The sequence below is a fragment of the Heloderma suspectum genome, chromosome 2, assembly GCF_057233095.1.
Source record: "Heloderma suspectum isolate Gila_16-S chromosome 2, 16-S_ref, whole genome shotgun sequence".
In the NCBI taxonomy this organism is placed as follows: Eukaryota; Metazoa; Chordata; class Lepidosauria; order Squamata; family Helodermatidae; genus Heloderma; species Heloderma suspectum.
Window position 1 is genome coordinate 171,397,871 of NC_139459.1, and position 27,536 is coordinate 171,425,406.

Here is a 27,536-nt window from a genome sequence, read left to right on the forward strand (position 1 = left end):
AGAGTATGGCGTTTCCAGCAAGCAGTCTTGCTTACTTTGCTGTGCCCAGTTCGTTTATATATCTTGGGTGGAAGAATTTTTAATCCCAGCCTTCCAGAGGTTTTGAACTGCAACACCCATCATTTCCAGTCAGCATGGGAATGCTGGGAATTGCAATCTGACACAAACAGAGGGCACTATATTGGGAACAGCTGCTTTACCCCCACAGGGGGCTCTTGCTGAAGATGCGCACATCAGTTATCTAACCCACCCTGAATAGAGTGAAAAGACTCACATTTACCCAAGGAGAGAGGAAAAGTATTCCTGTGGCTACCACAACAGGAAGGTGTTAACTGCTCCCACATAAAGGAGCTCCCCCATGCAGTAAGCCAGACCAGCTCTCTCCTTCCTGGGTAGCTGGGACGGATAAAAACTTCATTTTTAAATGGTATGTTTCTGCTGGATTTTAACTGCATATATTTTCCCATGTGTTGTATCCCATGTTAGTCCTACTTAGGGTAGACCCATTGAAATGAGACTTCAGTTAAACTAACATTGGAGATTATATACATATCAATTATTTAAATATTTTGTATATATAAATTTGTTTTTGAAAGGTGCTTTGTGGAACCTGTTTGTTTAATCTTATCTAGATGTTGATATCCCGCTTTGCAAGGACTAGGCCTTCACAAAGTGGCTCACAACATATCAAATACAGGGCAAATATTCAGAAAGAAGCTGTGTTAGTCTAGTGCACAAAAAACAAACAAGAGTCTTGTGGCACCTTAAAAACTAACAAATTTATTCTGACATACGTTTTTGTGCACTTCATCAGAAGCATGGATAATATCAGTATTATCAAATATCGGTAATGAAAACCCAAAGGAAAAAACACACTAAGGAGTGGGATATAAAATATTCTTAAATATAAAATGAACACTCTGCAACTGAAATGATTTAACTGAATGCTAGAGGATTCAAGTTGAATAAAGGAAGGGATTCAAAGAAACAAGGGTCTTCTCAGGGGTGGCTCCCCCAGTTGTGGAACAATCTCCCCAATGAGATAGCCAATATTAACTTTTCAGTGATAGGTAAAGGCTTCCCTCCTCTCTCTGGGACTGAGAGAAGCATATGATGAGGTTTTAATCAGGTCCTGGATTTTTCTTATTGTTGATTGTTTAAAATTCTTTATACATATGTGTATCTGTGTGTGCTGTCTATGTGTAAATGGTTTTTTATTCTATGTATTAACTTATCTTTAGTGGTTTTTAATCTTTTTAAACTGCCCAGAGAGTTTCAGCTATTGGGTGGTATAGAAACGTAATAGACGAATGAGACGTGAATACACTCCACAGCTTACAACGTCACCTTCAGCTCTCCATCTGTTTCCTAATGGCAGAGCCCTATTATGATTCCCTTTCCCTGCCCCTACACCTTCCCACATGTTTTTATCCCCTCAGTCTCACCTGCGGGAAATGTGCTGCCCGCCCCAAGTGATGGTGACCGTGTAGTTGCCAGGCGTGGTGGGGAAGTACTCGAAACCATACACTCCGTCACCCAGGTCCTTCTGCTTGACACGTTCCTCCATTCCTTCTGTGGAGAGAGATTGTGGTGGTTGAGCAGGGCTGGCCCTACTATTTAGACACAGAGTGAGGTAGTTGCCTGAGTCAGCTAATTTGGGGTGCCGTGAAAAGAGCCACAAATTATTATTGGGTTTGGTGGTTTTTTACTGTTAGGGAAGGCAAGAGGCGCCTGTGTGATTTTCTGCCTCAGATTTTTTGCCTCAGTTATTTCTGGTCATAACAACTTGACTAGCTGTGGGTGCTATGCACCTTGATTTGGGGTAGGGGCACCATTTGTTGCTCTGCCTCAGGCAGCAAAATCTCTTGGGCTAGGAACTGTGGCTGAGGGAGAGAGGCAACCATACACATAGAGGAAGCAAAGAAACAATCCACGTATTTGCCAGCCAAACATTTATCACAGAAAAACCTCAGGCGTTGTCTTCCATCTTGTAGAAGGTGACTCAATGGCTTCTTGCGCACCATTTAGAAGCAAGTCCAACACTGCTACCAGGGAGTTCTGGGTTCAAATGCCCACTTACCAAGCGACCTTAAGCCAGTCACTATCCTACAGCCTTACCCCACACTCTTCAAGGATAAAATGGGAGTTAATTCCCATCTATGCTGCCCTGAGCTCTTTTGAAAAGAACAGGGCACAATTATGAGGAGCGCATGAGAAGAAGCACATCACAGGTTGCCACTGAGATACTACCAAGGTCATCCTCACTCTGGTGGGAAGGTGGAGTTGATGTCTACGATCCACTCTCCGCCTCAGCATCCGAGAGATTGCTTTTATTTCCATAGGAACTGCAGCGTTTGCTTTACACCCAAGCCGCGTGAAAGGCACCGAAGATCACAGAGGCCTCACACAGACGCATCTCCAGCTAGCTCAGGCACAGCTTGCTATTTGGCAATCCAAGAATTCCGGATGTGGTAACATTCCACACTGACAACAACCCAGGGTACCTTTGGGTTGTCTGTAGGATGGAGCCCCAGGGAAATAAACTGCAGCTACATTCTCAAGATTGTTATCTTCTAACTGTGAGAGATCATGTTCTTTGGCTCCGATAAAAGTCTCGGTCTTCTCAAGTCCGCCTCAGGCCTAGTTGCCCAATCTTGCTTTGAATTGTGTGCGGTTTGAACCCAGGGTTATGACAGTCAAATCCAGCATCTCCATCATTCACATACCTCTGTGTTGCAGAAGCCTCTACTTCCAGCCTAGACAAGACCCCATTATGTTCTCTACCAGCAGCACAGAGACACTGCTTGCCACATAGGAGCCACCCTGCAATTCCACCCCACCCCCATGACTCCGCAACAGTAATTTACTGCTTTGTTTCTTTGGCTCACAACATCTCCTGGCTTGTACAAAAGTACAAATACCAAGATGAGCCCCCGTGACACTTGCATTAGGAAGGACGTCCTGCCACGAGACCCCAAAATTTAAGCAGCCCACAGGCAAACGATGGGGCTTGATAACAACCTCGTTTCAGAAGGGTTTCTAGCATTTGCACATCAGTGGCAAAGAGGCAGCGGAAAAGACAATGTTAAGTTTTACCACCAAGATGCAGTTGCTACATTTAAGGCACTTAAAACTTCTATCCCATCGCCAGACACCGGTCCTCCTCCCAGGGAGTCTCCATATCCAGGCACTGACCAGCCCAAGACCTGTGTAGCTTTAACTATGTTAACAGCATCACATCCCCTCAGTCTCATTTGCTGGGCCCATCTCAGGGCCAACAATGTCAAGACACTGTAGGATTAAACAGAACATGCCTGGTAGCTCCCATATTTCAAAGTGATAACTTAGCTGCATGCAGCTAAGCATATAGAAGGGGAAGAAATGGACGCAGTGACAGATTTTATTTTCTTGGGCTCCAAGATCACCGCAGACAGTGACTGTAGCCATGAAATTAAAAGACGCTTGCTCCTTGGGAGGAAAGCTATGGCACACCTAGACAGCACTGTAAGAAGCAGAGACATCACCTTGCCGACAAAGGTCCGCATAATCAAAGCTATGGTTTTCCAGTAGCAACGTATGGCTGTGAGAGCTGGACTATAAGGAAAGCTGAGCACCGAAGAATTGATGCTTTCAGACTGAGGTGCTGGAGAAGACTCTTACGAGTCCCCTGGACTGCAAGGAGGTCAAATCAGTCCATCCTAAAGGAAATCAACCCTGACTGCTCATTGGAAGGACAGATACTGAAGCTGACGCTCAAATATTTTGGCCACCTAATGCGAAGAGAAAACTCTCTGGAAAAGACCGTGATGCTGGGAAAGATTGAAGGCAAAAGGAGAAGGGGATGGCAGAGGATGAGATGGATAGATAGCATCACCGAAGCAATGAATATGGACTTGCGCACACTCTGGGAGAGAGCGGAGGATGGGAAGGCCTGGCATGCTATGGTCCATGGGATCACGAAGAGTCGGACACGACTGAATGACTGAACAAGGCTCTTAAGGCCTCAGTCACGAGGCGAGAGTTACTCCGTGTGGCCTTTAGGAAGAGACAGTGTGCTCTTGCCTATTTTGGAGCAGTTTGGAGTTGCAATTTACCATCACCGGTAGCGGGGCAAAGTAGTCTGTCCTTGCAAGAAGGATCTACAATGGGGGGACTATTTGGCACACAAGCTGGTAACCAAGAGGCACTGACACAGCAGAATCAAGAGCTCCCCATTTAATGAATGGCTGAGGCCACTACCCTGCCCCTCCCATTCAGAAGAACACTTCTTTACGTTTCCCATTAGATCTGGGAATGCACTGGCCCAACCTTCCCTAACCTGATGCCCTCTGGATGTTTTTGACTTCAACTCCCATCAGCCCCAGGCAGCATGGCCAATGGTCAAGAATGCTGGGACTTGTAGTCCAAGGCATCTATAGGGCACCAGACTAGGGAAGGCTGCACTAGCCAGATGGACTTTGCCATATATTGTTTGCCTCCCAAAGGGGAAACACCATGGAAACTAGGGTTCTGCCTTAGAGAAGCAGCACCAGCAATGCTTCCAAGCACATGAATAATACAACTAGGCACAAACAATGCCTACAGGCAGGAAGCAGAGAGCGGCACTTCCAGGTCAAAGGGCAGGGCTTCTGGGTAAGTGCAAGTCCCACCCCCAACCTCAATTTAAGGCGAACCACTGGTGAGGAACCATGCACACACATGCGCAGACACTTACTTGGGCCTTTTACTGTCACCTTGAGCTCTCCACTGCCAGCACCTTTTGTGTAGACCTTGAAGTCCGCCGTCTCCTTCACCCGGACACCCTTTGGTTGCAGGCCTCTGCCCACTGCCCGGCAGGCGTTGGGGTTGCACGCTGCAGCAGCAGAGAGGGGAAGGAGGGTGAGCAGGACAACCACCCCCTAGTCTCCCTCTAGAGCCAGATGAGATGCCTGGATTTCCAACCAGGCTGCTCCTTGCTGTCATTAACATGCCGGGCCTTCCTGTAGCGCGAAAGGGGGCGGGTGAGAGTTTCAGCCAAGAGGGTTGCCCTCTGTAGACAGAACTGACATGCAGCCTTGCCACAGACCCCCACCCACCCCTGCAGGGTAAAATACCATTGGCCCCGGGTCCAGGCGCTGAGCAGCCGAGAGGAGATGAGTGTCGGTAGAGATCCAGGGAGATGGCTCTTCAGAGAAGAGAGGACAGAGCAGAGGAGAGCTGGCCAGAACAGGAGGAGGCAGGTAGAGAGGAGAGGACAGAGGTTAGCGCAGGACAGAGCATCACCCCCTTCCAGCCACAAAGAGGAAACCAAGCAGAGGCAGTGGGGTTAAGGGCAAGAGAGGCCCCACCAACAAGCCCAGCGCGCGATGGGAGACTCACCCTGGCCCACGGTGACCGTGTAGGGGCTGCGAGGGATGGGGATCCCACCAAAGCTGATGTAGATGGTGTATGTGCCCTCCAGCGTGGGCTTGTAGGTGCAGCGGTATGTGCTGTTGCCTTTGTCTTCCAGTTGCTGCTCGACTGTCCCTTTCTTGCCAGTGGGGTCTTGGATGATGATCTCTATTTCCCCAACCCCTGCACCTGTTTTTTTTTTGTGTGTGGGGGGCGGGGGAGGGAGATAAAGACACAGAGATCACATGCACCGTTCTTTGCTTAACCTTTAAAATCCTTTGTAATCTTTATAAACAGCCCAGAGAGCTCCAGCTATGGGGTGGTATAGAAATGTAAATAATAATCCAGTTACAACAGCTTTCCTCAACCTGGCGCCCTTTGGACATGTTGGACTACAACTCCCAGCATGCCCCAGCCAGCATGGCTGGCTGGGGCATGCTGGGAGTTGTAGTCCAACATGTCCAAAGGGCGCCAGGTTGAGGAAGGCTGAGTTACCACAAGATTTCGATATGGAGCAAGAACACTTTGAAATGGTTTTAAGAATTCCCTCCTGATACTAAAGAGGAAGCAGCAGCAGATCACAACTACAACAGTTCCTAGCTTTCTTCCTGGCAGCTCCCAACCTCCGCCTCCTTCATTTCAGTATGGAGGTACTTTTTCCTAGCACCAAGAGGAAGGTGGGCTCTGTTAAGCTTGGTCCTGGAGCTATGGGTTCTAATCCTGTCGTGTTTAAGAGGAATCTGGCGCAGCACCTCTAGAACAGCCTTCCCCAACCAGGTGCTCTCCAGATGTTTTAAGGCTACAAAGACCAGCATTCCTGGCCATTGGCCATGCTGGCTGGGGCTGATGGGAGCTGAAGTCCAAGACATCTGGAAGGCACCAGGTTGGAGAAGGCTGCTCTAGCTCTATCTTAAAGGCAGCTTCGTGTATGGAAGGTTCTATGGACACTGGGCTCCTGGGAATCGCATCTTTTTAAAGTAAACTTTTCAGCCTTCCATTTCCAAGTAGGTGCCAGAGGTTAGAGCATCTTCACTGAGTATGGTTGCTTGACCTTCTACTGGCTGCAACTGTTTCAGCTGTGCAATGTTTTGAAGCATCAAGCTTATGCAAAAAGTGTTAGCATAAGCAGCTATCATTTTTCAGCATGCAGAATCCTTGTTAAAATACTTCCTATTGCAGAGACACTTAACAGCCCCCAAGTTTTGCGACATCAGGAGACAGAGCTGGACATAAAACCCCTGTGTCAAGACTGATGCTGTGTCTCAGCCAAGCCAGGTACCTGGCCCATTTAAAAATTGTATTCTGAGAGGAGTATGGAAGCTTTGATCTGACAACACCAGTGACAATTCTTGCACTGTTGGCTTGGACGGGAGAAGGTTTGGAACTGCTGCTGAATAGGGGACCCAACCCCTAAAGTATATTTTAGATTTGAATGCTGGTAATAGAAGAAGCTATCAAACACAGATTTTCAACACAGTTAATCTCAAGTTGAATATTGGGGGGGGGATGGCTGTGTAACATACATTCCTATGCTAAGTGCAGAACTTTATACTGGGTGCCAAGTTCAACTTCCTGAGAAGCTCTTTTTTATTTTTTTTAATGAAAGCCAGGTTCCTAGTCCTTATGGCTGCAAATATATGCATGATCATATGGGCAGTAGCTGGTACGAGTCTAAAGCCAGTATGGTGGTTGAAGGTTTCCAGTGGAAAAAGCGTGCCCTGAATAGCTCTTTCATCACTAACAAAACTGTACAAGAGAGACATTATAACATTTTGCTTGATCTACACAATTTACACAGGCAGCAGAGTTTGGGGTTTTGGGGGCAGCCTTTTAAAAATAAAAATTAAACTGTCTTGAGCTTACCATTTATACTACTTCACTACATTCAGTTCTTACTGCATCCGTTAGATATACAAAGCCACCCATCTAGCAACTAAAGCTTTTTAAGGATGACACGACACAAGTTTCAGTTTGCAGCTGGCTTTTAAGCTAGCGGGAATGCTGCTGTGAAGCTCCCTGTTCCTCAGCTCTGTACACTTCATTTCAAGCTTCGCTCTGGCTCATGGTCAGATCCGTTTTTGAAAGCAAAAATTACATATGGAGGACGCCTTTGATACAGTGACTGTGGGGTGCAAGTTCTGCTCTATTTAGCAGCAGCCAGGCTTCAGCTGGGATTTGGCTAGAGGCGTCCACGCTTGGAAGGTGCAGCAAGAGATCCGCATAGACTGCTCAGGCTGCAGCTAATTTCTGATGGTGCTCGTCTTCGGCCTCCAACGCCTCAAAGGAGGCTGTTCGCAACAGCCAGCTATGTATAAAAAGCAACACCAAGACAAGAGAGCAATTGTTTGCCAAGGGCTATTGGGACAAGGAAATAGGCTTTTGCCTGAAGGGAAAAGAGCCACAAAGTTTCAAGCCAGGTAGTAAAGAAACCGGTTCCTAGGAGGCTGCCGTTCTTGGAGGAGCTGGGGCTTGCAGGGATGACTGATCTCATCCAAATACTGTTGTGTATTCGGCATCATTGTTTAATTTTATATCCTGCCAAGTTCAATAAGGTATCACAAGGTAGCTTAGAGTCTCCAATGTCTATGCACATACAAGATTAGCTTGTATGCTTGGAAGGAACCAGGTCAGTGTGTATGTCCAATATTAATAAAGTCTGGGTCCTTCCCTCCACAATATGCAGGACAAAATAGGCATAATGTTGACGACAGGTAATCAGGGGTAGGAAGGTATCCCTCCAGCCACTCCTTATAAATGGGAGCCCATGTATTGTAGTAAAGGCAACAGGCTGCCAGCTGGGAAGTCCCGAGTTCCAAGTCTCACTTCACCCGTTTGCCTTAGGCTTGCGACTCACTCACAATGCCCTCCTCACAACATTCTCTGCAATCCGCACAAGAACCTTATATGAAGCATTAAGCACTTAAAAGTGCTTCATCAGCTTTCCCCAACCTGGTGTCCTCCAGATGTTTTGAACTCCAGCTCCTATCAGCCCCAGCCAATGGTCAGGAATGCTGGGAGTTGTAGTCCAAAACATTTGGAGGGCACCAGGTTAGGGAAAGCTGCGCTACATAAATACCAGCTACGGTTTCCAGGTTCAAAGTCCTACCCAACCCTGAACAAACCAGCCCAGCTTCACAGGCATGCCTGAAAGCATGAGAGCTAGAAACATTCAACAATCTCACGGTGTTAAAGCTTCCAGTACCACCACTATTCCATCCATACTGAAAGATGTCCTTCAGAGAGAAAATTCTTCATTGCCTTAAAAGTCTTCAAATTCTAAAGCAGAGGGTAGATCTCCAGATGTTTTGGACTTCAGCTCCCAGCATTCCTCACCATTGGCCATGCTGGCAGGGTCTGAGGATGCTGAGGATCAAGTCCAAAACATCTGTCCTAAAGCAATCTTTGCACAAGCCAGTGTGCCTACTACGTTTGCTGCCCAGGCTACTACCTGCCTGGGGTGAGCCGACATTCATCTTTCCACCACCCTCTCAGCCGCCCCACCACCAACTGACCAGCAGTGAAGATCTCAAAATAGGTGGTCTTGTTGGCAATGTTGCCTGTGGGCTCCAGGCCCGGGCCCTGGGCAGTGACCTTGCTGGCATCACCATGTGATTTGTCCACGTTCACCTCGAAGGGGCTCTTGGCTATGTGCTGCCCTGCAAACAGTACCGTCACCTGGAGTGAAGGAGAGGGAAGCCCAAAGTCGACATGGAGAACAAGGCCCAGCTCTAGGGTCTCCTCTCACTCACCTTCACTCAGGAAATGTTCTTACCTTGTGGACACCTGTCACCTTGGGCACATACCACACCGAGAAGGTCCGATTCTTGTCATTGTTGGCAATCACCTTAGCCTAGAGGACACAAGACATTATGTGGCGGGTGATGTTGTAGCCCTGACAGGTCCCTCAACGCCCCCAGCTTAATCCCAGCCAACCTGACCTCTCACAGCATGCTCCCTGAAGTACTCACTTCTTCACGATGCCCGGCAGGATCCTCCACATAGACCAAGACTTCACCTTGGCCAGCACTGATGGTTTCTACTGTGAACTCGGCCTTCTTCTTCACCATGTTGCCTGTGGGCTCAATGCCTGAAATAACCAGAGGCAGGGGTGACTGGACCGCCCCGCCTTGGGCTCGTGGCCGCCAATGCTAGTATTGCCGAGCAGGCAGAACACCTCGGTCAAGAATACATCTCAGCTGTAAGCACAACTAAGGACGCAATCCTATGCACGTTTAGACAGGAAAGAACTCCTACAACACCCAGCATTCCCCTGCTAGGAAAAAGTCCTACAACTCCCAGCATTCCCTAGTCAGCATGGCTGAATGGGGCATGATGGGAGTTGTATGACTTTTTTTCTGTCTAAACGTGCATAGGATTGCACTCAAAGTGGCCTTATGCAAGGCCCCCACCCCACCCCACCCCACCCCACCCCTATGCACTTTCTACCCCATATCTGCAAGATTGTCTCGATCAGGGGTGTGGTCCTCCAGATGTTTTGGCATACAACTCCCATCAGACCCAGCCAGCATAACCAATGTCAAGGGATCATGGGAGGTGGAGGCCAAAATATCTGGAAGGCCACAAGTTGCTCACCCCTGATCTAGATGAAGAACTCTTAAGTGCTATAATTGTCAGGAGTTGCTGAACATCCCTTCCAAGGTCCTCTATGCCTAGATTTTGCCATTAACCCAGCATTGGAGTCCAACACATCCAAAAGGGATCAAGTCATGCACGGCCAAGTTAACTTAATAGATGGTACAGAGACATTGTCCATCACAGGATAATCATGAGTATGTATCGAAGATTTCAAAGCACTGAGAACTTTGTCTTCATTTCCTCGACTCACCTGGCCCATAGGCTCTGGCTTTCTTGGGGTTCAGCTTGGGCCTGAGGGGGGCTCCTGGCTTTAGCTTGGCTTTGGGGAACTGGGAGAGGTATGTCATGACAGAGTGCTCATCCACATTGGGATCCACAATCTCTTCAGGAGTGATCACCTACAGAGGAGAGCAAAGACAAATAGCTGTAGAGGATAGAACAGAGCTCTGCACATCCCAGAGTGAAGTTGTTAGATGTGGGACCAACATATGATACAGCCTCCCGTGAAACTCAGTTTTATTTTTTACAGCAAGCTACCAGCCCTCAAGGCTGCAGAGAGGCTCCTGAACATGTCTGTTCCAAATATTTTCGACAATATCCAAAGCTTTCGACAAAGTGCCCCATGATATCCTGATGAGCAAACTAGCTCAAAGTGGGCTAGATGAAACAACGATCCAGTGGATCCACAGTTGGCTACAGAATCGGACTCAAAGAGTGCTTATCAATGGGACCTTCTCAAACTGGGGAGAGGTAACGAGTGGGGTACCGCAGGGCTCAGTCCTGGGCCCAGTGCTCTTCAACATTTTTATGAATGACTTGGAGGAGGAGGTGCAGGGAATGCTGATCAAATTTGCAGATGACACAAAATTGGGCGGGATAGCTAATACTTTGGAAGACAGAAACAAAATTCAAAGTGATCTGGATAGACTGGAGCACTGGGCAGAAAACAACAGAATGACATTTAATAGGGATCAATGCCAAGTTCTGCACCTAGGAAAAAGAAACCAAATGCACAGTTACAAGATGGGGGATACGTGGCTCAACAACACTACAAGCGAGAAGGATCTTGGAATTGTTGTCAATCACAAGCTGAATATGAGCCAACAATGTGATGTGGCTGCAAAAAAGGCAAATGCTATTTTGGGCTTCATTGGAAGCACAGCTTCCAAATCCCGGGAAGTACTAGCTCCCCTCTACTCAGCCCTGGTTAGGCCTCATCTGGAGTACTGTGTCCAGTTCTGGGCACCACACTTTAAGAAGGATGCAGACAAACTGGAGAGGGTTCAGAGGAGGGCAACAAAGATGATCAGGGGACTGGAAACAAACTATGACTGAAAGAACTGGGCATGTTTAGCCTTGAGAAGAGAAGACTGAGGGGAGATATGATAGCACTCTTCAAGTACTTGAAAGGTTGTCACAGAGAGGAAGGCCAGCATCTCTTCTTGATCATCCCAGAGTGCAGGACACGGAATCATGGGCTCAAGTTACAGGAAACCAGATTCCGCCTGAACATCAGGAAAAACTTCCTGACTGTTAGAGCAATACGACAATGGAATCAATTACCTAGGGAGGTGGTGGGCTCTCCCACACTGGAGGCGTTCAAGACGAGGCTGGACAGCCATCTGTCAGGGATGCTCTGACTTAGATTCCCGCACTGAGCAGGGGGTTGGACTCGATGGCCTTGTAGGCCCCTTCCAACTCTACTATTCTATGATTCTATGATTTCAGGGGAATTCAAGCTGGATTGTTGGGGGTCTAGAGACAGTGTTCCAACACTGCCCTACTTACTGCTCCTTCCCATGACTGGAAGTTTTAAAAATGGCCAACACACCAACCTGCCCTATTGTCATCATTTAAAGCAGAGTTCAGCTTCGTGCAGATTTGTGTATCGCACAGATTGACAATTAGCTACTCACCTGTGGGATGCCCAGCCAATCATCAGCTTGCTGCATAGCCTCCCGGGCATTGTTGACAGGTTTGCTGGCATCCCATGAATCCCAGTCAGGGCACAGACCTGTTTGGAGAGAGGTCCCATCCCCACCATTAGCCACAGGCAGTAGAAATTATTTCACCATACAGAGAAACTTTTAGGAGGGTGAACAGTACATACATGCACCTCTGATCACTGTAGACTGGCAAGCCCTAATACCTGAAATCCCCACCAACACCAAGGTGTGCCTGCCTAGAAGAAGCAGCCCTACCACAAGGCAAGGCGCCATCTAAACCAGCACATTTTGGATGCCATTAAGGGTGGCAGGAATCGGACCCATGAAGCATGTTCTGCTCGCCAGTTCCGTTGTGCCCCCTTTCCCTTTGAAAGTAAATACACCCATTTCGAGGATCACAATGCATCTGCCATGGTAAGAAGCACCAGTTAAGGACTAGGCTTACACAGCAAGAATTATCGATGCACAACCCCAGAGCAACTTCCTGATCAAGGCAGGCCAATAAGAAATTGCATCCGTGCACTGCAGTGTTGCTGTGCCAAGAACTCTGATACACAGGCCCGTGATTATACAGGCACGCCAGCTCCCTTACTGCTCATGCATGAGTCATCGTCTGCCCAGGCACACTGGTGCAGGGGCAGCTCCAGGTTTGAAAAGGCCCCTGACAAAGTGATGTCTGGTACTATCAACACTGGCTAGCCCACTCCCAGACTATCACCAGCATTCCTTGCCACTGGACAGGCACCTTGCTGGCAGTGGGCGGCAGCCATTTTAAATTTTCCACAATGCACCAGGGCAATGCTACCTCAAGGTATTGTGGGAAATCTAAATCTCTATAGCAAAGCGCAATAGCCAAACCAGGGGAGCCAAAGCTAGCACAGGCATCGGCCCTCGGCTGAGGATGTCAGTACTGGGACTACACCTAGCAGATCCACACAGAGCAACTAGCTGCTGTAGGCAGTTACAAACACCGACAGGGCTGGCCCTAGGACAAATAGTGCCCTGGGCAAAGAGTGCCTTTGGTGCCCCACCCCCTGTAGTCAGTTTTGCAGGGTCACCCAGAGGTTTTATGGGGCCTGGTGCAGGCACTATTTTATTATTATCTATATAGTGCTTATAGCAATTACAGTACTTGACGCGCTCAGTGCTTGATAACGTCGCCTCAAAGTAAAGCTGCGTTCCACTGATTTTTACCTAGCTCAAATGACATCAAAGTGGAAATTTTAAAAAAAGAAACATACTTTAAAGCTAACTGAACATCATTTTGTCATTACTACCCAAACAACCTGCAGAACCTTTAAAGAAAGGTTACAGACACTTGCCTTTTGCCACCCTAGCTCACTGCAGACAGTACATTAAAAAAACCACAGCCGCTGAGCTCAGCTTGGCACCCCGCTCAGCTCAGCACCCTGGGCGACCGCCCAGCTCGCCCACCCCTAAGCACCGATGCCAGAAAAAACATCCTTGCAAACCCCTTCAGTTCACTCCTATACACAGGATGCTAGGCCCTTCCATACCTGGGGCGCAGCTGTCGACCAGAGCTCCGAGCGCCCGGCCACTCTGCCAATCCCTGCTGAAGTTCGTGATGGGTAGTTGGGGCAGTTTGTTTTGGATCCAGCCCAGCAGTCGCTGCTTGGGGGTTTGCTTCTTGGCCTCTTCATCGTCTTCCTCGTCCCACATGGGCATTGAGATGGAGTAGTGCAGGATCAGCGTCCAGATGAGGCCCAGGATCAGCTTCAGGTTCCCATCCACAATAGCTTTGCTGTCTGGGTGGGAGTCAGAAGCACAGTTTAGCATTAGTAGAAAATGGCCTGGCCTCTCCAAACTGGGAGGCAAGGCATGGCCTCCAAATGTTTAGTTCTCATTTAGCAGGAGGGCAAGTTTCTAGCCCTTTCATTTGGGGAAATACAAGGAAGAGTATGCAGGCAGTGTGCTACCCAGCTGCTCGCCAAGTAGTAAGCCTGCCCTCACTTCCAGTGTATTTGGTCAGTGAGTGGAAAACGCACCGGAATATCCAGCAAACACTAGACAGCTTAACTGTATTAAATCAATTTAAACAGCTTCAAGCATGTTACCTATATTCAAGTTACAGATACTCTACATTGATTTCCCCCACACACCAATACCTGATGTTCCCCCTCACCACAGAATTGCCACCCCAAAGCCTGTTCTACATTATTGTGAGGATCTCAGACCCACAGGAACTCCCTTGGAGGACAAGATGCCAGAAACTCCCAACATAGCTTGGACTAGCGCCACTATGAGGTTTAGTTCCAATTCCTATGCTGTCCATCCAAGGGCTGAGGGCAAGTTAGTTAGCCCATGCAAAACAGACATACATGAAGAGCTGCCTCATACCAGCCTAACACTGACCACTGAATACCAAGCCCCAATATAGTGTCACAGCTCTGGGGGGGGGGGGGAGAGAGACTCGGATTGGTGAAGACAGCTCCCCCAATTTGAGAAGGTCTCTGTGCCCTTCGCCGATGAAACTCGGCACACAGATGGCACAGTCAAGACTCCCCATTTATCTTAACAGTCAGGGTGGAACCCAGTAGCATGTACAGAGCCCAAACTGTTGAAGCATTTATAGGGCAAGGTCAACACCCTGGGCTGCGCATGCGAGCAGGGAGCCAGGGCAGATGTTGGAGCAATGGTGCAATTCGCTCTGTGAGCCACCCCCGTAAAGAATACCAGTGTGCTAGAGGGTGTACAGAACATCCATGACCAAGGGAACGTGAGCAACCCCAGAAGAGCCAATCTGCAGGCGTTGCTCAAGGGCCAATAGAGATCCTAGAGGGAAGCAGCATGCAGAATTGTCCCCAGTCTCATCTGCCTTTTAGCCATCTTGATACAGACAGACGGTAGCGCCATGTTGGGGGAGGGAATTATGTGCACATGTGGTGGGGGAAGAGATACAACTGGAGCTGACCAAAGAAGCTGGAAAGAGAGGACTGAAGAAACCAAGAATTCATTAAATTCAGGTTCGTGCAAGCCACAGGCAAAAGGGTTAAGACAGATATATTTCCAGGTGCCCAGATTCAGAAATGTTGTATGCTGATGCTTGTTCTCATCTTACCCCAGGCCCTTTTCGTGCTGTTGATGGGCTCTAACTAATATCATGAGGCCTGGGCTACTAGCTTTTGTTGACTTGTCCAGGAAGCAATTAAGTCCAGGAAGCAATTAGATTAGATCTCAGGTGCAGCGGTACTGCCAGCTCACAGCCGAGTTGACAAAGGCTGGGGCCACTGCTGCCACCCCTTCGGAAACAAGAGGAAAAAGACAAAAGTGGGGCAAACCTGTGCCCGCTCCATAGCTGCCAAGCTTCCTAAAACCCAGTCACTTGTATTGCTTTTCAGAACTATCAGGTTAAAGAGAACAGTTTATGTATCACATTTGAGAGCCAGTCCACAGCAGCGGTTAGGGAGTCAGACTAGGACTGGTTCAAATCTCCACTTAACTATAATGCTGATGAGGTGAACCTGAGCCAGTGGCGCTCTCTCTGCCTAACCTACCTCACAGGGTTGGTTGTGAGGTTAACTGGGGGAGTGGGGTTGGAAGACCCATGTGTGTCACCCTGAGCTTGTTCAAGGGAAGGGTAGGATGTAACAAATAAAACCCACAGCAGAGGCAGGCAAAGGTAAGTCAAGGTGTAAAATGCGTTTTGCTTCTTCTCAGGATCTCCATTGCCATAAGGCAGAGGTAGGCAGAAGACAAAACCTGGGTCTACTGGTAGAACTCTAGGTGATATGCAATATATAGAAATCCTGGCCAAACCCCCAGTTATTTAACAATGGGGCTGTTCACACAACATGCTAACCCACACTCAATGGTTGAATGGGGTTGTTTTGAATTGTGGGTTAGCATGTTGTCCAAACCCAGGACGTTTTCACAGGGTGGGTTATCATGTTGTCTGGATGTAGCAGGGTGGCTTGTTAACCATGCAGTGTGGCTTGTTAACCAACCCCGAACAACCCAACAACAAACCATGGGTTCTCAAGGGGGCTCATTTGAGAAAATAATCCACACTGCATGGTTAAAAGCCACCCTGGCTGCATTCAGACACCATGATAACCCATGGTTCAACAAGCAACCCACGGTTCAAAACAACCTACATTCAACCACTGAGTGTGAGTTAGCATGTTGTGTGACATGCTAAGCAGCAACAAACTTGCCTCCCTCCACACACACATTATACTGCTGAAATGAAGAAAGGGGGGGGACAGTAATGAAGCATGACTTTTTGTGTGGAAGACTATGACCTCCATTCAGCTTTGGTAGTCAAAACAAATGTTGAGGCTCAGAATTCTTTAATTCCGGATGTATGCCTCTTGAACCAGACTGGTCGGCGGACCTTGAGGCTCTACTGAAAAAACACAAAGCAGATCCTGCAACTGGCTCTCGCATGCCTGCTTGCCACTTGAAGAACGCAGCAGCAGCATCAGATTAGGACTCAGGAATGAGACCTCACAGATAAGGCACCAGACAGAACTTCTACATTAGCTGCCTGGCTCAGGACAAAAGTCTCTCAAGAACCACTTGTTCCCATATTAGCCTGCCCTAGAGACACTGGGGTTCCCTGAAACAGGGCCTCCCTGCTGACTGAGGCTGGGCAGGCGATAATCAAGGATTAGTTAGGCCACTTCAGAGCTGGTGCCCCAATCTGGGAATGCCCACCCCAGGCCCAAGCACCAGGTCCAATGTTTATACATTTCAGGCACCGGGTAAAAAAAATGGGTTTGTTTCCCTAGGCCTTTGGTTTGGGTGGTTAGTTTTTCTCTGCTGCCACTTTTAAAGGGAGAGCACTTAAGTGGTTGTTTCATCTGCTGCTGTGGGTGTTGTTTATTTTTTTTTTTAGTTTTTATCAGCGATGTAGATCATTTGCATATGGACGTTTTCAGTTTGCATTGTAAAATATTCTGATGCCCTAGGGCAACATGTGGCAATCAAGATATTTTGGCCTACAACTCCCATCATCCTTCACCATCATCTTCACCATCATAGTCCTGTGCTGGCTAGGGCTGACACGAGTTGTAAGCCAAAACATCTGCAGGGCCACAAGTTGCCCACCTCTGCCATAGAGAGATCTAATTTAGCACGTTTAATTTACTTGTGTTTAGTAAACAAAGCTAAAAAAAAGTACTCCGTGTTAATTTTTTGTCCCCATATGCCACAAGTATTTGACTTGAAATATTTGAAGGAAAAAACTTAATGTGATTTAAATGTTATGTAGACCGAAAGGGCACTCAGCTGTGGATGTGTCTGATGGTGAAAAGAAAATTCGATGCTGTAAAGAACAATATTGTTTAGGAACCTGGAATGTAAGGTCAATGAATCAAGGTAAGCTGGAGGTGGTCAAACATGAGATGGCAAGATTGAACATCGACATCTTGGGAATCCGCGAACTCAAATGGACAAGCATGGGCGAATTTAATTCAGGTGACCATCATATCTACTACTGTGGGCAAGAATCCCTTAGAAGAAATGGAGTAGCACTCATAGTCAACAAAAGGGTGGGAAAAGCAGTACTGGGGTACAATCTCAAAAACGATAGAATGATCTCAGTACGAATCCAAGGCAAACCATTCAACATCACAGTAATTCAAGTCTATGCCCCAACCACTGAGGCTGAAGAAGCTGAGGTTGATCGGTTCTATGAAGACCTACAGCACCTTCTAGAACTAACACCAAAAAAAAGATGTCCTCTTCATCATAGGGGATTGGAAAGTTAAAGTAGGAAGTCAAGAAATCACCGGGTTAACAGGCAAGCATGGCCTTGGTGTACAAAATGAAGCAGGACAAAGGCTAATAGAGTTTTGCCAAGCGAACACGCTGATCATAGCAAATACAGTTTTCCAACAGCACAAGAGGCGACTCTGCACATGGACATCTTGGTCAATGGGGTCACGAAGAGTCGGATACGACTTAACGACTGAACAACAACAGAAATCTTTATTGGAATATTTGTAAAAAAAATTAAGACTATCATATGTACTTCCCCTACATAGTTTAAATTAAAAACAGCAAACAAAGGTACTGAAAACTGTTGACACACTAATTAATTTTAGCAACCCAAAGAAATCTGCATGATATGCTGACAACTACTCATCGATGTCAACAGAGTTCTCTCTTCCGCTAAGATTGTTGGGGCATCTTCAGTTTCGCTGACACTACTTATTAGTTCCGTTTCACTCTGAGACACATATCCAGGAACCCGGTGGAAACAACAGGCAGCATGTACCAGCATGCTTTGTGAATGATAAGCCAGGATCCTCAAAATTCTGGCTTAGCGTTTTCAGCTTGCACAGCCATGTTGTGTGAACTGGCCTTCTGAGTCAAGCCAACTTTCACTACAAAGTTAGAAAAGTAGAAATGAGCCCAAACGGGGTGGCAATTCATTCTTTTGCATAACTCCTTTGGTTGGCCTCACTTCTACTTGCATCTCAGTATTTTAATTCCATCCCTATATTTGCATTACAATCGTAGGGGAAAGTTGAATAAAGTTGTCTGCACATACTGCTAGGGATCCCCTATGTGGGTTGTCCCAAACTAGACTTTTGCCTGCCTCCATGTCTTTTTCCTTTCTCTTTTAAACTGGCACACATGCATAAGAGGAGCAAGGTGAAAACTAGCCAGATGATTTTGCTGCATGATGGCCTTAATTCAGGTGTTTGGGTAGAGTTCATACTCCTAAACATTTGGAAAAGGGGCATATTTCTGCAGGCACCGAGGTAGTAGAAGTGTTGTGTTACCTGCCTGCTGATTCAAAGAAAAACCAAAGAGGCAGAAGATGCTATTGGTCGGGGGGGGGGGGGCAGAGAGAGAGGGAGCGAACGAACATAGGGGCGGAAAGTGTAGAGGGGGCAGGGTTGTAGTTTGTCTACCAAAAAGAACTGCTTCTTAGGAAGGCACAAAGGAATGCCGCCTTTCACACATGCTTAGAGGTAAGAATGCAGGCGGGAGGGGGCGGGTGGAGAGAAACACTGGGGAAGTCTGGCCAGGACTGTGCAGAACAGAATTGGTATAAACACACCAGGATTCTGAGAAGCAAATAAGTCATTCAATGCCTTGGCCTCTTGACAAGATGACCTCCCCGAAGACTAGACACTGCATGAACAAGGCCCAGTTATTCTCTATGCTCTATACAAGCCTTAAGCAGCCTTCCCCTAAATCCCAAGAGTTGGGCAGGCTCAGCAAACTGGACTCTCACATGCGATTCCTCATGCATTCTGGTCAACAGCCGAGACCCTGCTCTGTACTGCCCTGACTTCAGAAGTGAGGCAGACAAGCACAAGAGACAGGGCCTTTTCAGTTGTGGCACCATGATAGTGGAATTGCCTCTCAGGAAGGGCCTAATCACCACTTGCCTTTCAGCAGATTGTGAGAACTTGGCTCTCTGAGGAAGCTTATAAAGCACCCTAGAAACATCACAGAAGAGAATCAAGGCAAGAGATGGGAACCTAACATTAATTCAGAAGTTGCTGTTACCTTTGTAGGGCCTTGCAGAGGCACAAAACCTGTTTCTAGACTAGGAACAGAAATCTGAGTGGCTGTCTGGATCCCAAATCAACATTTTTATTGAATACTACTCTTGGCTTTGACGTGGCAGCAGAGCACCAAGCCCAGGATGGCACCACCACCAAGGCTTTTACTGACAGAGCTACGTGTATATTGCAGCTGCAGAATGCATGAGATCTGTAGAACATGGTACTGGCTGTGTAGTGCAGCATTTTCATTTAAGAATGGGAAAAAACAGCTTTCTAGACCTTATGACTGCTAATGTGCAGGGGTAATTCTCGGTGTAATCACAGAAGTCAGAGAAATTATTAAGCAAGACTTCCAATTGCTGGAGGGTAGCAATTTGGTACCCTTTAGATCAGCCTTCCCCAACCTGGTGCCCTCCAGATGTCTTGGACTTCAACTCCCATATGCCCCAGCCAGCAATACTAATGATCCAAGGAATGCTGACAGTTATAGACCAAAACATCTGGAGGGCATCAGATTTGGGAAGATTGCATTAAAGGCCTCTGCTGCTACCCCACAACTAGGGGGAACAGAATTATGCAGATACCTTTTGTAGAATTCTGCAGAGTATTGATTGCAGAATTCTGATTTTTATTTTATTTTTAGCATGGGCTACACACAACACTGTTTTATGGTCTCTAAAATAAGTTAAGATTATCTAGTAGTTGACATGTTATAAGAAGTGTACTCCAAGAAGCAAGTGGTGTGAGTCTCATTTCTAGACCTCAGCACAGGGATGGCCATACATAGGTATTTTGCAGCACATGCTACTGAAACTTATTGGCAGCACAGCCAGCTGGGGCTGCCTGGAGTTGTGGTCCAAAACATCTGGAGGGTGCCAGGTTGGGGAAAGGCCGCAACAAGCAATATGTCAGCCTCCCCCAGCCTGGCACCCTCCAGATGTTTTGGACAACTCCCATCAGCCCCAACCAGCCCCACCAATGGTCAGGTGTTACAGGAGTTGTATTCCAAAACATCTGGAGGGTGCCAAGTTGGGGGAGGCTACAGTGGGCTGGTTCACACAGTTGCAGTGAGGGAAATAAGCCACGGTGCCGGCCAGATTTCCGATTACCCTGGCTGGCATGCACAGCTGTGTCACCCAAACCCAGGCAGCATGGCTTGTTTGGGGGAGGGGCCAGCAACCCTCAAATAACCCAACAACAGCCCAAGCAGTATTTGAGAGTTGCTGCCCCCTCAAACAAGCCACACTGCCCAGGTCTGGATGACACAGCAAGCTGCAAGAGTAATTCGGGAAATTCAGCTGGCCTGCGACCAACACACACAGCGGGCTTAACAAGCCACCATGGCTTGTTAACCATGCTGCAACTCTGGGAACCAGATCAATATATGATGCAGCCTTCCCATTGTTAGAACTTCTATTCTCCCTATCAGGGAGACTCTATGGTCTCGTTACAGGCTGCATGGACAACAGAACCAGTATCCCCCCGGAAAGCAGGTGTTGAACCCCCTCCACGGCCCCCCAACACAAACTTTGAGTTTTGCTCTTCACACCCATGGAGACCTTTAGAGCATCCAAAAGGACAGGTTTCAGGGCTTGCCTCAAAGCCACAGAGAAACACTCAGCACTATTGAACTGAATAAGCCTCAAACAGCTGAATAAGCGTTATCAAAGAGAGCACGAGGCATCTGGACCCAGAAGGGAGCATCCAAAGGGGGTGGCAGGTGACATTTACAAGCACCAGGCTACCCCCATTGCCCCCTCCCCCCATGGAAGGAAAGTCACAGGCAACTCATCCTGCCTGAAGGATAACGGAACAACCAGAATGGGGTTCCCTTCCAATTAGCTCTCATACACACTGCACAGAGCGCTTTTGTTTTGGGAGATCCAGATCGCCCTATTCCCTTGGGCAGGGTTAAGCACTCCATGCCTTCCCATCACTTTTTTTGGGGGGGGGGGAGACAAGCCATCCCAGCCGCCTCCCCACCCAGCCCTGCACCGCCCACACAGCCACACAGCTCTGCGCAGGCCGCTCCAGCATTTTTTAGCCATATATGGAATGGCTGGCAGGCAGCAGCTCCTCTATCCCAACAGGATCCTCCTTCCAGGGGGAGGGGAGAGAACACCCCCACCCTCCACATGCTAGGCTCAGCCCCTCCCTCTGTCAGACTGCCCCCCCAGTGCATCCTGCCTCCCAGAGAAAAGGAGGGAACAGCTTTTCCAGCCCATCCTTCTGCCTGTCCAAAACCAAGGAGGAGGTACCGGAGGAAGCAAGACAACCAATCTGACATCAGTAGGGCAGGATGAAGACGACTCCACTTCCATCCCCATTCAACGGTTTGCTTTCTTCCCTACCATACAGCTTCTCTCTCCCCTCCCCCCCTCACAGCCCCCAGGCCTGGGCTACCTATCTCTAGCCTGCAGGCATGGATATTTTTCTACCTCCACTTCTCATCACTTGCTGTCGGCCTAGTCTGGTCTGAGTCAGCGTCTGTGGCTCAGTGACTCATTACATCAAAGAGCAAGGCTTAGATTCCAGTCTCCACTGTCCTCTGGTCACAGGTGGTGGGGGCGGATAAAGAAGGCAATATCTGCTTTGGTGGGCCTCCTCCTCCCCATCCAACCCAGGACCCCTTTAGAACTGTGGCCCCTGTGACCACTATCACAACGCTACACATCCAGAAAGTTCGCCACAGCAGCCCATCTAGTCCACATTTTCCCCCTCCCTCCTCAAGCCATCTAGGGTAAATGGAGGAGCCAGCTATAGCGGACTGCTCAATCAAGAGTCCATCAGTGGCGAGTAAGATGCAGAGGGAACAGCAGAACTCTGCAGCAGGACAAGTCCTCCAACTGCACATTTCTCCCTCCGCTGCCAGCAGAAGGTAGTTCAGTCAACAGACTCTGAACGAGCAGGAAATGTAAAACCCCTGCAATTCCAGGGCTTTGCATGTTTTGTATTAATTTATGTGTTTCTTACATTTATATCCTGCCTTTTCCTCCAAGGTATGTACATCAGTCCTCCTCCTCTCCATTGTATCCTCACAACAACCCTGTGAGGTAGGTTAGGCAGAGAGTCAGTGACTGTTCCAAAGTCACGCAGTGAGCTTCATGGCTGAGCAGGGACTGGAACACAGATCTCTGTGGTCTCAGTCCAACCACTACACCACGCTGGCCTCTTTATAACCTACTGTACCTCTTTATAACCCATCAGCACAGTAACTTGGGTCTCATCACTTAGCATCCAGACTTTTAAAAGCCGTATCTGTATTACAACAATCTCATATTTTATCCCAAACTGTGCAGTTCCTGGTCAAAAAGGGATTACCCAGCTCTTGAACTACCGCAGAACATCAGCTGTAACCACTTAATCACACAGCCCACTGGTATTCCAGGAGGTACTTGACAACTCCCTCTCCACCCCCACACAGGAGGTTCTTCGAGAGTCCAATGGGCTACATTCAGCTACAAGTTCTGCATGCAGGTTGCCAGGGCCCATGTGTGTTGAATTTCCATGCCGCCCAGGTGGAGACAGGGCCTCCATCCAGCTGGGATGTCAGGAGTGCAGACAAGGCTAGAGCATCCATACTAGGAGAGCTTCAGCTGGCATTGCCAAGATGGAAGGTGGCTTCTTGACTTCAGACATGGCACGAGCCAAGCAACAGCAGGAGGTGACGGTGGGGGGTTTAAAGTTTCTAGGCATAACCATGGTGCCCTTTCCCTATGTTAGTATGGCCACTAGACCAGGGGTGGGGAATATGGGGCCCTCCAGATGTTGCTGGATTACAACTCCCATTGGCCCCAGCCAGCATGGTCAACCATCAGGGATGATGGGAGTTATGGCCCTACACATGTTGTTGGTCTACATGTTCCCCACTCCTGCCCTAGACCAAGACGGACTCTACTGTGCCACAATGAAGTGGGAGGATCCATATCATCTGCCCCTTACTCAGACTGCAGGGCTGATAACAGTTCACCTGTATACAGTTAAGTGCTATGGGCACAGCAGCATCACTGGAGACCACCTGGACCACATCCCCAGAACAGGATGTCTGTGGCCCTACATCAAGCGCAACAGTGAAGCTGCTGAGCCAGGCATGGACCCGGCTGGTAATCTTGATAAGAGACCACTGACGCTTCATGCAGGAACAAAGCATACATATAACAAGGGTTTTTTTGAGAGAGTCAATGAGAACATCAGGGGTAGGCAACTTGTGGTCCTCTAAACGGTCTGGCCTACAACTCCCACCAGCCCTAGCCAGCATAGCCAATGGTGAGGGGTCACGGGAGTTGTAGGCCAAAAAAATCCGGAGGGCCTATAAGTTGCCCACCCAAGATCCAAGGACACCCACAAAACTACATTAATGGGCCACAGCAAAGCTTTGGCCATACGCATTCAAGACAAGGCTATTTCAGGAAAGACTAGAATAGAATCTGAGTTTCTTCCTCCATCAGGCTATGCAAGAAATGAGACCGTTCAAGTTCACGTTGTGTTCCTCAAGACATGGACCCCCTCCACGCTCTTACCACAGGGAACCTTTACTGGCACAAGAACCACCACCAGTCAGTCCAAACCTACATGCACAGTGCTTTAGCCCAAATCCATCTAGGCTTCCTTTGTTGGGTCCCCAGACTATAAATGCCATCAGCTCCGATGCTTTGCAAACTGCCCAAGCATAGAACCCGTGTGAGCCCCAGGTATGTGTTTTGCAAGGAGGACCCTACCACGAAGCAGATCGAGGCAACCACCTCAGGCAGCCGAGGGCAATCAATAGAGATTTGAGCTCTCTATAACCGGGGGGGGGGGGGGCATTTGAAGTCTTGACTCAGATGTGGGTGGGCAGTGTTATCTGCCCATCCCATGGAATGTGGCACTACATGGGGAAATAGGGTGCCTTTAAATGAAGTCTAAATTCTTCTTACCCACTTCCAAGGTGAGGTAGATAGCCAGCGTGGGGAACCAGTAACCCTGGAGATATCATTCAACTCCAGATTACATCAGCCCTAGGCAACATGGCCATGGTCATGCTTGATAGGAGTTGGACTCCAACTCCCATCTGGAGAGCCACAGGTTCCCCAACTCTGGTTCACAGGTTTGTCAGCAGACTAGATAAACTCAGGTCGGAACCTCCTCTCTATCTCCTATCTCTAGATTACCCCCCACCCCAAAAAACAGGCTAGCTAGAAGTACACAACGCTACAGCTTCTCACTTTCTCAACAAGACAGGGGTAAGGAATCTGGGGCCCTCCTGTTGTTGGACTACAACTCTCATAATCCCCGACCACCAGCCATACTGGTAGGGACTGCTGGGTGTTGAGTCCAACAACATCTGGAGTGTCCTGGTTCTCCACCCCTGGAACGAGGCAAGAACCCATTGTAAGGAGCATACAAGTGGCTCACCTACCAGGGCCAAACCCCAAAATGAGCAATCATACCAATACTGTAGGGGCTAGAAAGGGAATGGCATCTTGTGTGATGCAGTCCCAACAACTTTCCCAAAGGCAGAACCTTCCTCCAAGCCCTGCATTGATCCAGACTGCTGTATTCCCCAAGCAGAAGGACAAAGGCATCACTTGCCCCTACGGTGTCCCCCCAAAAGCCTTCTAAAGGTAGCCCTGCTATTCCGGATAAAAGGATGCCACTAAGATCCACAGGCCCAAAGCAAGCAGTTAAATCACATGTCTTCTCCGCCCCACCCTGACCACAAATTCTCAGTAACTTTGTTCACAATCTGGCAGCAGACCAAATATTTATGGGGTGGGGGGGAGATAAAGTGGAGGAGGAAGGGAGAAAGAAGCTGGCCGAACCGGAAAAATGAGTATGAGGGCTTTTACACGGGGCATGAGGGTATGGCGGGGGGGGGGGGGAGAGACCTCGGGACATCCAGAACGATCGGCGAATCAAAAGCATATGGTGTTTGGAAGCCTCTTGCGCCCCGCCTCCAACTCCGGAGAAGTTAACGGGCCTTCTCGAAGTTGCAGAGCGCCGAGCTGGCTAGCCCAGAATGGGTCGGGGGGCGGAGAGAGCGAGGGGGGGGGCTGGCGGCCGCACCAGCGCGACTTGAGGCCGGGGCTAAGGAACGGGCTCGCCCCCTTTTTCGCAGACAAAAAGCCTGAAACTGGAGCCAACGCCGCCCCCGGCACCCTCCCCGGCCACGCCTAGATGCGGCGTCCTAGGGCGAGCCCCACCCCTCCAGCAGGCCCCGGCCGCTGGAGTCGCTAGCTCTCTCCCTCTCCCGCTCCCACCCCCACCCCACAACTCACGCACAACTTTCTCCAGGAGGCACCCCCTGCGTGCAGAAACGCTCGCACCCCATCTCCAAGCGAGCTCGGGCGCCCAAGAGCGCCCCCTCACCGCGAAGCTCCGCATACCCCCACCCCACCCCCACTCGCGGGAGACACTCCGAAGGGGCCCCTCTCCTCCTGGGCCTCGCCAGTGGAGGAGAGCGCGGCGCCTTTCCAAGAAGAGCCAGGCGCGGAATCCCCTCCCCGGACTACTACACAGAAAACTGGCTTGGGGGCCTCCGCCCCCCTCCCCTGCAGGCAACTCGCCCTTTCCCGGGCGCCCCCTGCGGCCGCCCTCTTTCGGCCTCCTCCCCAAACCTTCGCGCCCGGAAAAAGCCCTCCCCGCCCCGCGCCCAGGGGGACTCACCGATGGAGACCAGCTTGATGTTCTCCCTCTCCAGGAACTCCAGCGCCACCGACACGTTCTCCAGCTGCATCTGCCGGAACGTGGGGCGCGCGTTGTACTTGCGCCCCATCTTCTTCTGGCTCAGCACCTCGAGCAGCGCGATGAGGCGCAGCCCGTCGCCCAAGTCCGTCTGCAAGTTGGCGATGCGCTTGTTGACGCACTTGAGGTGCTCGTTGCACCAGCGCGTGAAGGTGTTCTGCTGGATCTTCTTCCACGGCGCGTCCTCGGCCAGGTCCTTCTCGGTGGCCGGCATCTCGGCAGCGACCTCCCCGGGGCTCCCGCCTGCGCCGCCGCCGCCGCTTCCTCCCGCTCCTGCGGCCTGATGGAGCCGCGTTTGAGAGCCGCTCATTATAACGGCTGGGCTGGGGGGTGGGTGGGACCCCGGCGCTGGGTGGGTTGGGCCCGGGATTAAAGGCACAGGATCCTGCGGAAAGAGAGGGGGGGTTATGCGAGGCCAGGAGAGCAAGGGGAGGCTTATTGTGGTGGCATCGGGGGGCGGCGGCGGCGCTGGAGAGATACACTCCCCCCCCGAACCACGCGCGCGCGCGCGCAGCCGTCTCAGGCAGCCGGGATGAGGACGAACGGGCCGGGAAGTTCCCCATGCTTGTGCTCCCTGGAGGGAAATGCCGCGCCTCCAACCTGGCCAGGAGAACACCCCCGAGGCAGCTGCGCTAGCTAGGGAAGCTGCGAGCGCCTCCAAGCTGCGCGCCTCTGGAGCGGCTTATCGGGACGGCCAGGGAGGTGTTCCTAGGAGGAAGAGGCTGCCATCCAGCGCGCACTTCCTTACTTGGCAGGAGGTCCCCACGGGAAAAAGTCGGGATTTACCCCTGGGTAAACATTAGAGGACTGGGCAGTAACAATGCCCATGATCCTGTCAGGGGAGGAAGAGGGCAAATCTGCGAAAACTCCAAGCGGCTGGATGGCGAACTATGTTTTCGCCATGACAGCCGAACGGAGCCTCCATGCCCCGAGGCAGTTTACCTCTGAACAGAAGAGGCTGCTGTGCGGCAAACAGGGCAGGACTCTTGCCTTGTTTGTGAGCTTCCTAAAGGCTAGCTGGTGTCGGAAGCAGAATGCTGGGGCTAGAGTCTCTTTGGTTCGATCCGGTGGGGCTCTCTTCTGATGCTCGTAAAGCGACCTTCCCCTACCTGGCGCCCTCCAGATGTGTTGGACTACAACTCCCAGTATGCCCCATTTAGGAGTTGTGATCCAACACATCTGGAGGGCGCCAGGTAGGGGAGGGCTTCTTAAAACATATGGGTAGGAAGGATAACCTACGACAGTACAGATGTGAAAGAGGGCAGCTGTCTCTCCCCTGCAGAGGAGATCGAGCGCACCAACAGGGCCCGGGTGAGAGATGGCGGGATTCCACCTCCTTTGCTTCCAATGGGCGCTCGGGTGGGGAGGGGGGCTGAACCTTTGGAGAGGGGAAGTGAGCAAAAAGAGAGCGGGG

At 49.7% G+C, this 27,536-nt stretch overlaps 1 protein-coding gene across 3 annotated transcripts in view; it reads right to left on the bottom strand.

Moving 5' to 3' along the window:
* Positions 1-27,536, bottom strand: part of FLNA (filamin A) — a 95,762-nt gene that overhangs the window by 55,974 nt on the left and 12,252 nt on the right. For all 3 annotated transcript variants that reach the window (XM_084836015.1, XM_084836014.1, XM_084836013.1), the window contains exons 2-11: positions 26,045-26,507; positions 13,430-13,678; positions 11,883-11,980; positions 10,217-10,364; positions 9,339-9,457; positions 9,143-9,220; positions 8,883-9,045; positions 5,359-5,559; positions 4,715-4,852; positions 1,446-1,572 (exon numbers count right to left, since the gene is read on the bottom strand). In XM_084836015.1, the coding sequence (XP_084692141.1) occupies positions 1,446-1,572; positions 4,715-4,852; positions 5,359-5,559; positions 8,883-9,045; positions 9,143-9,220; positions 9,339-9,457; positions 10,217-10,364; positions 11,883-11,980; positions 13,430-13,678; positions 26,045-26,432 (1,709 nt within the window). In that variant the 5' untranslated portion in view covers positions 26,433-26,507. The remainder of the gene's footprint in view (positions 1-1,445; positions 1,573-4,714; positions 4,853-5,358; positions 5,560-8,882; positions 9,046-9,142; positions 9,221-9,338; positions 9,458-10,216; positions 10,365-11,882; positions 11,981-13,429; positions 13,679-26,044; positions 26,508-27,536) is intronic.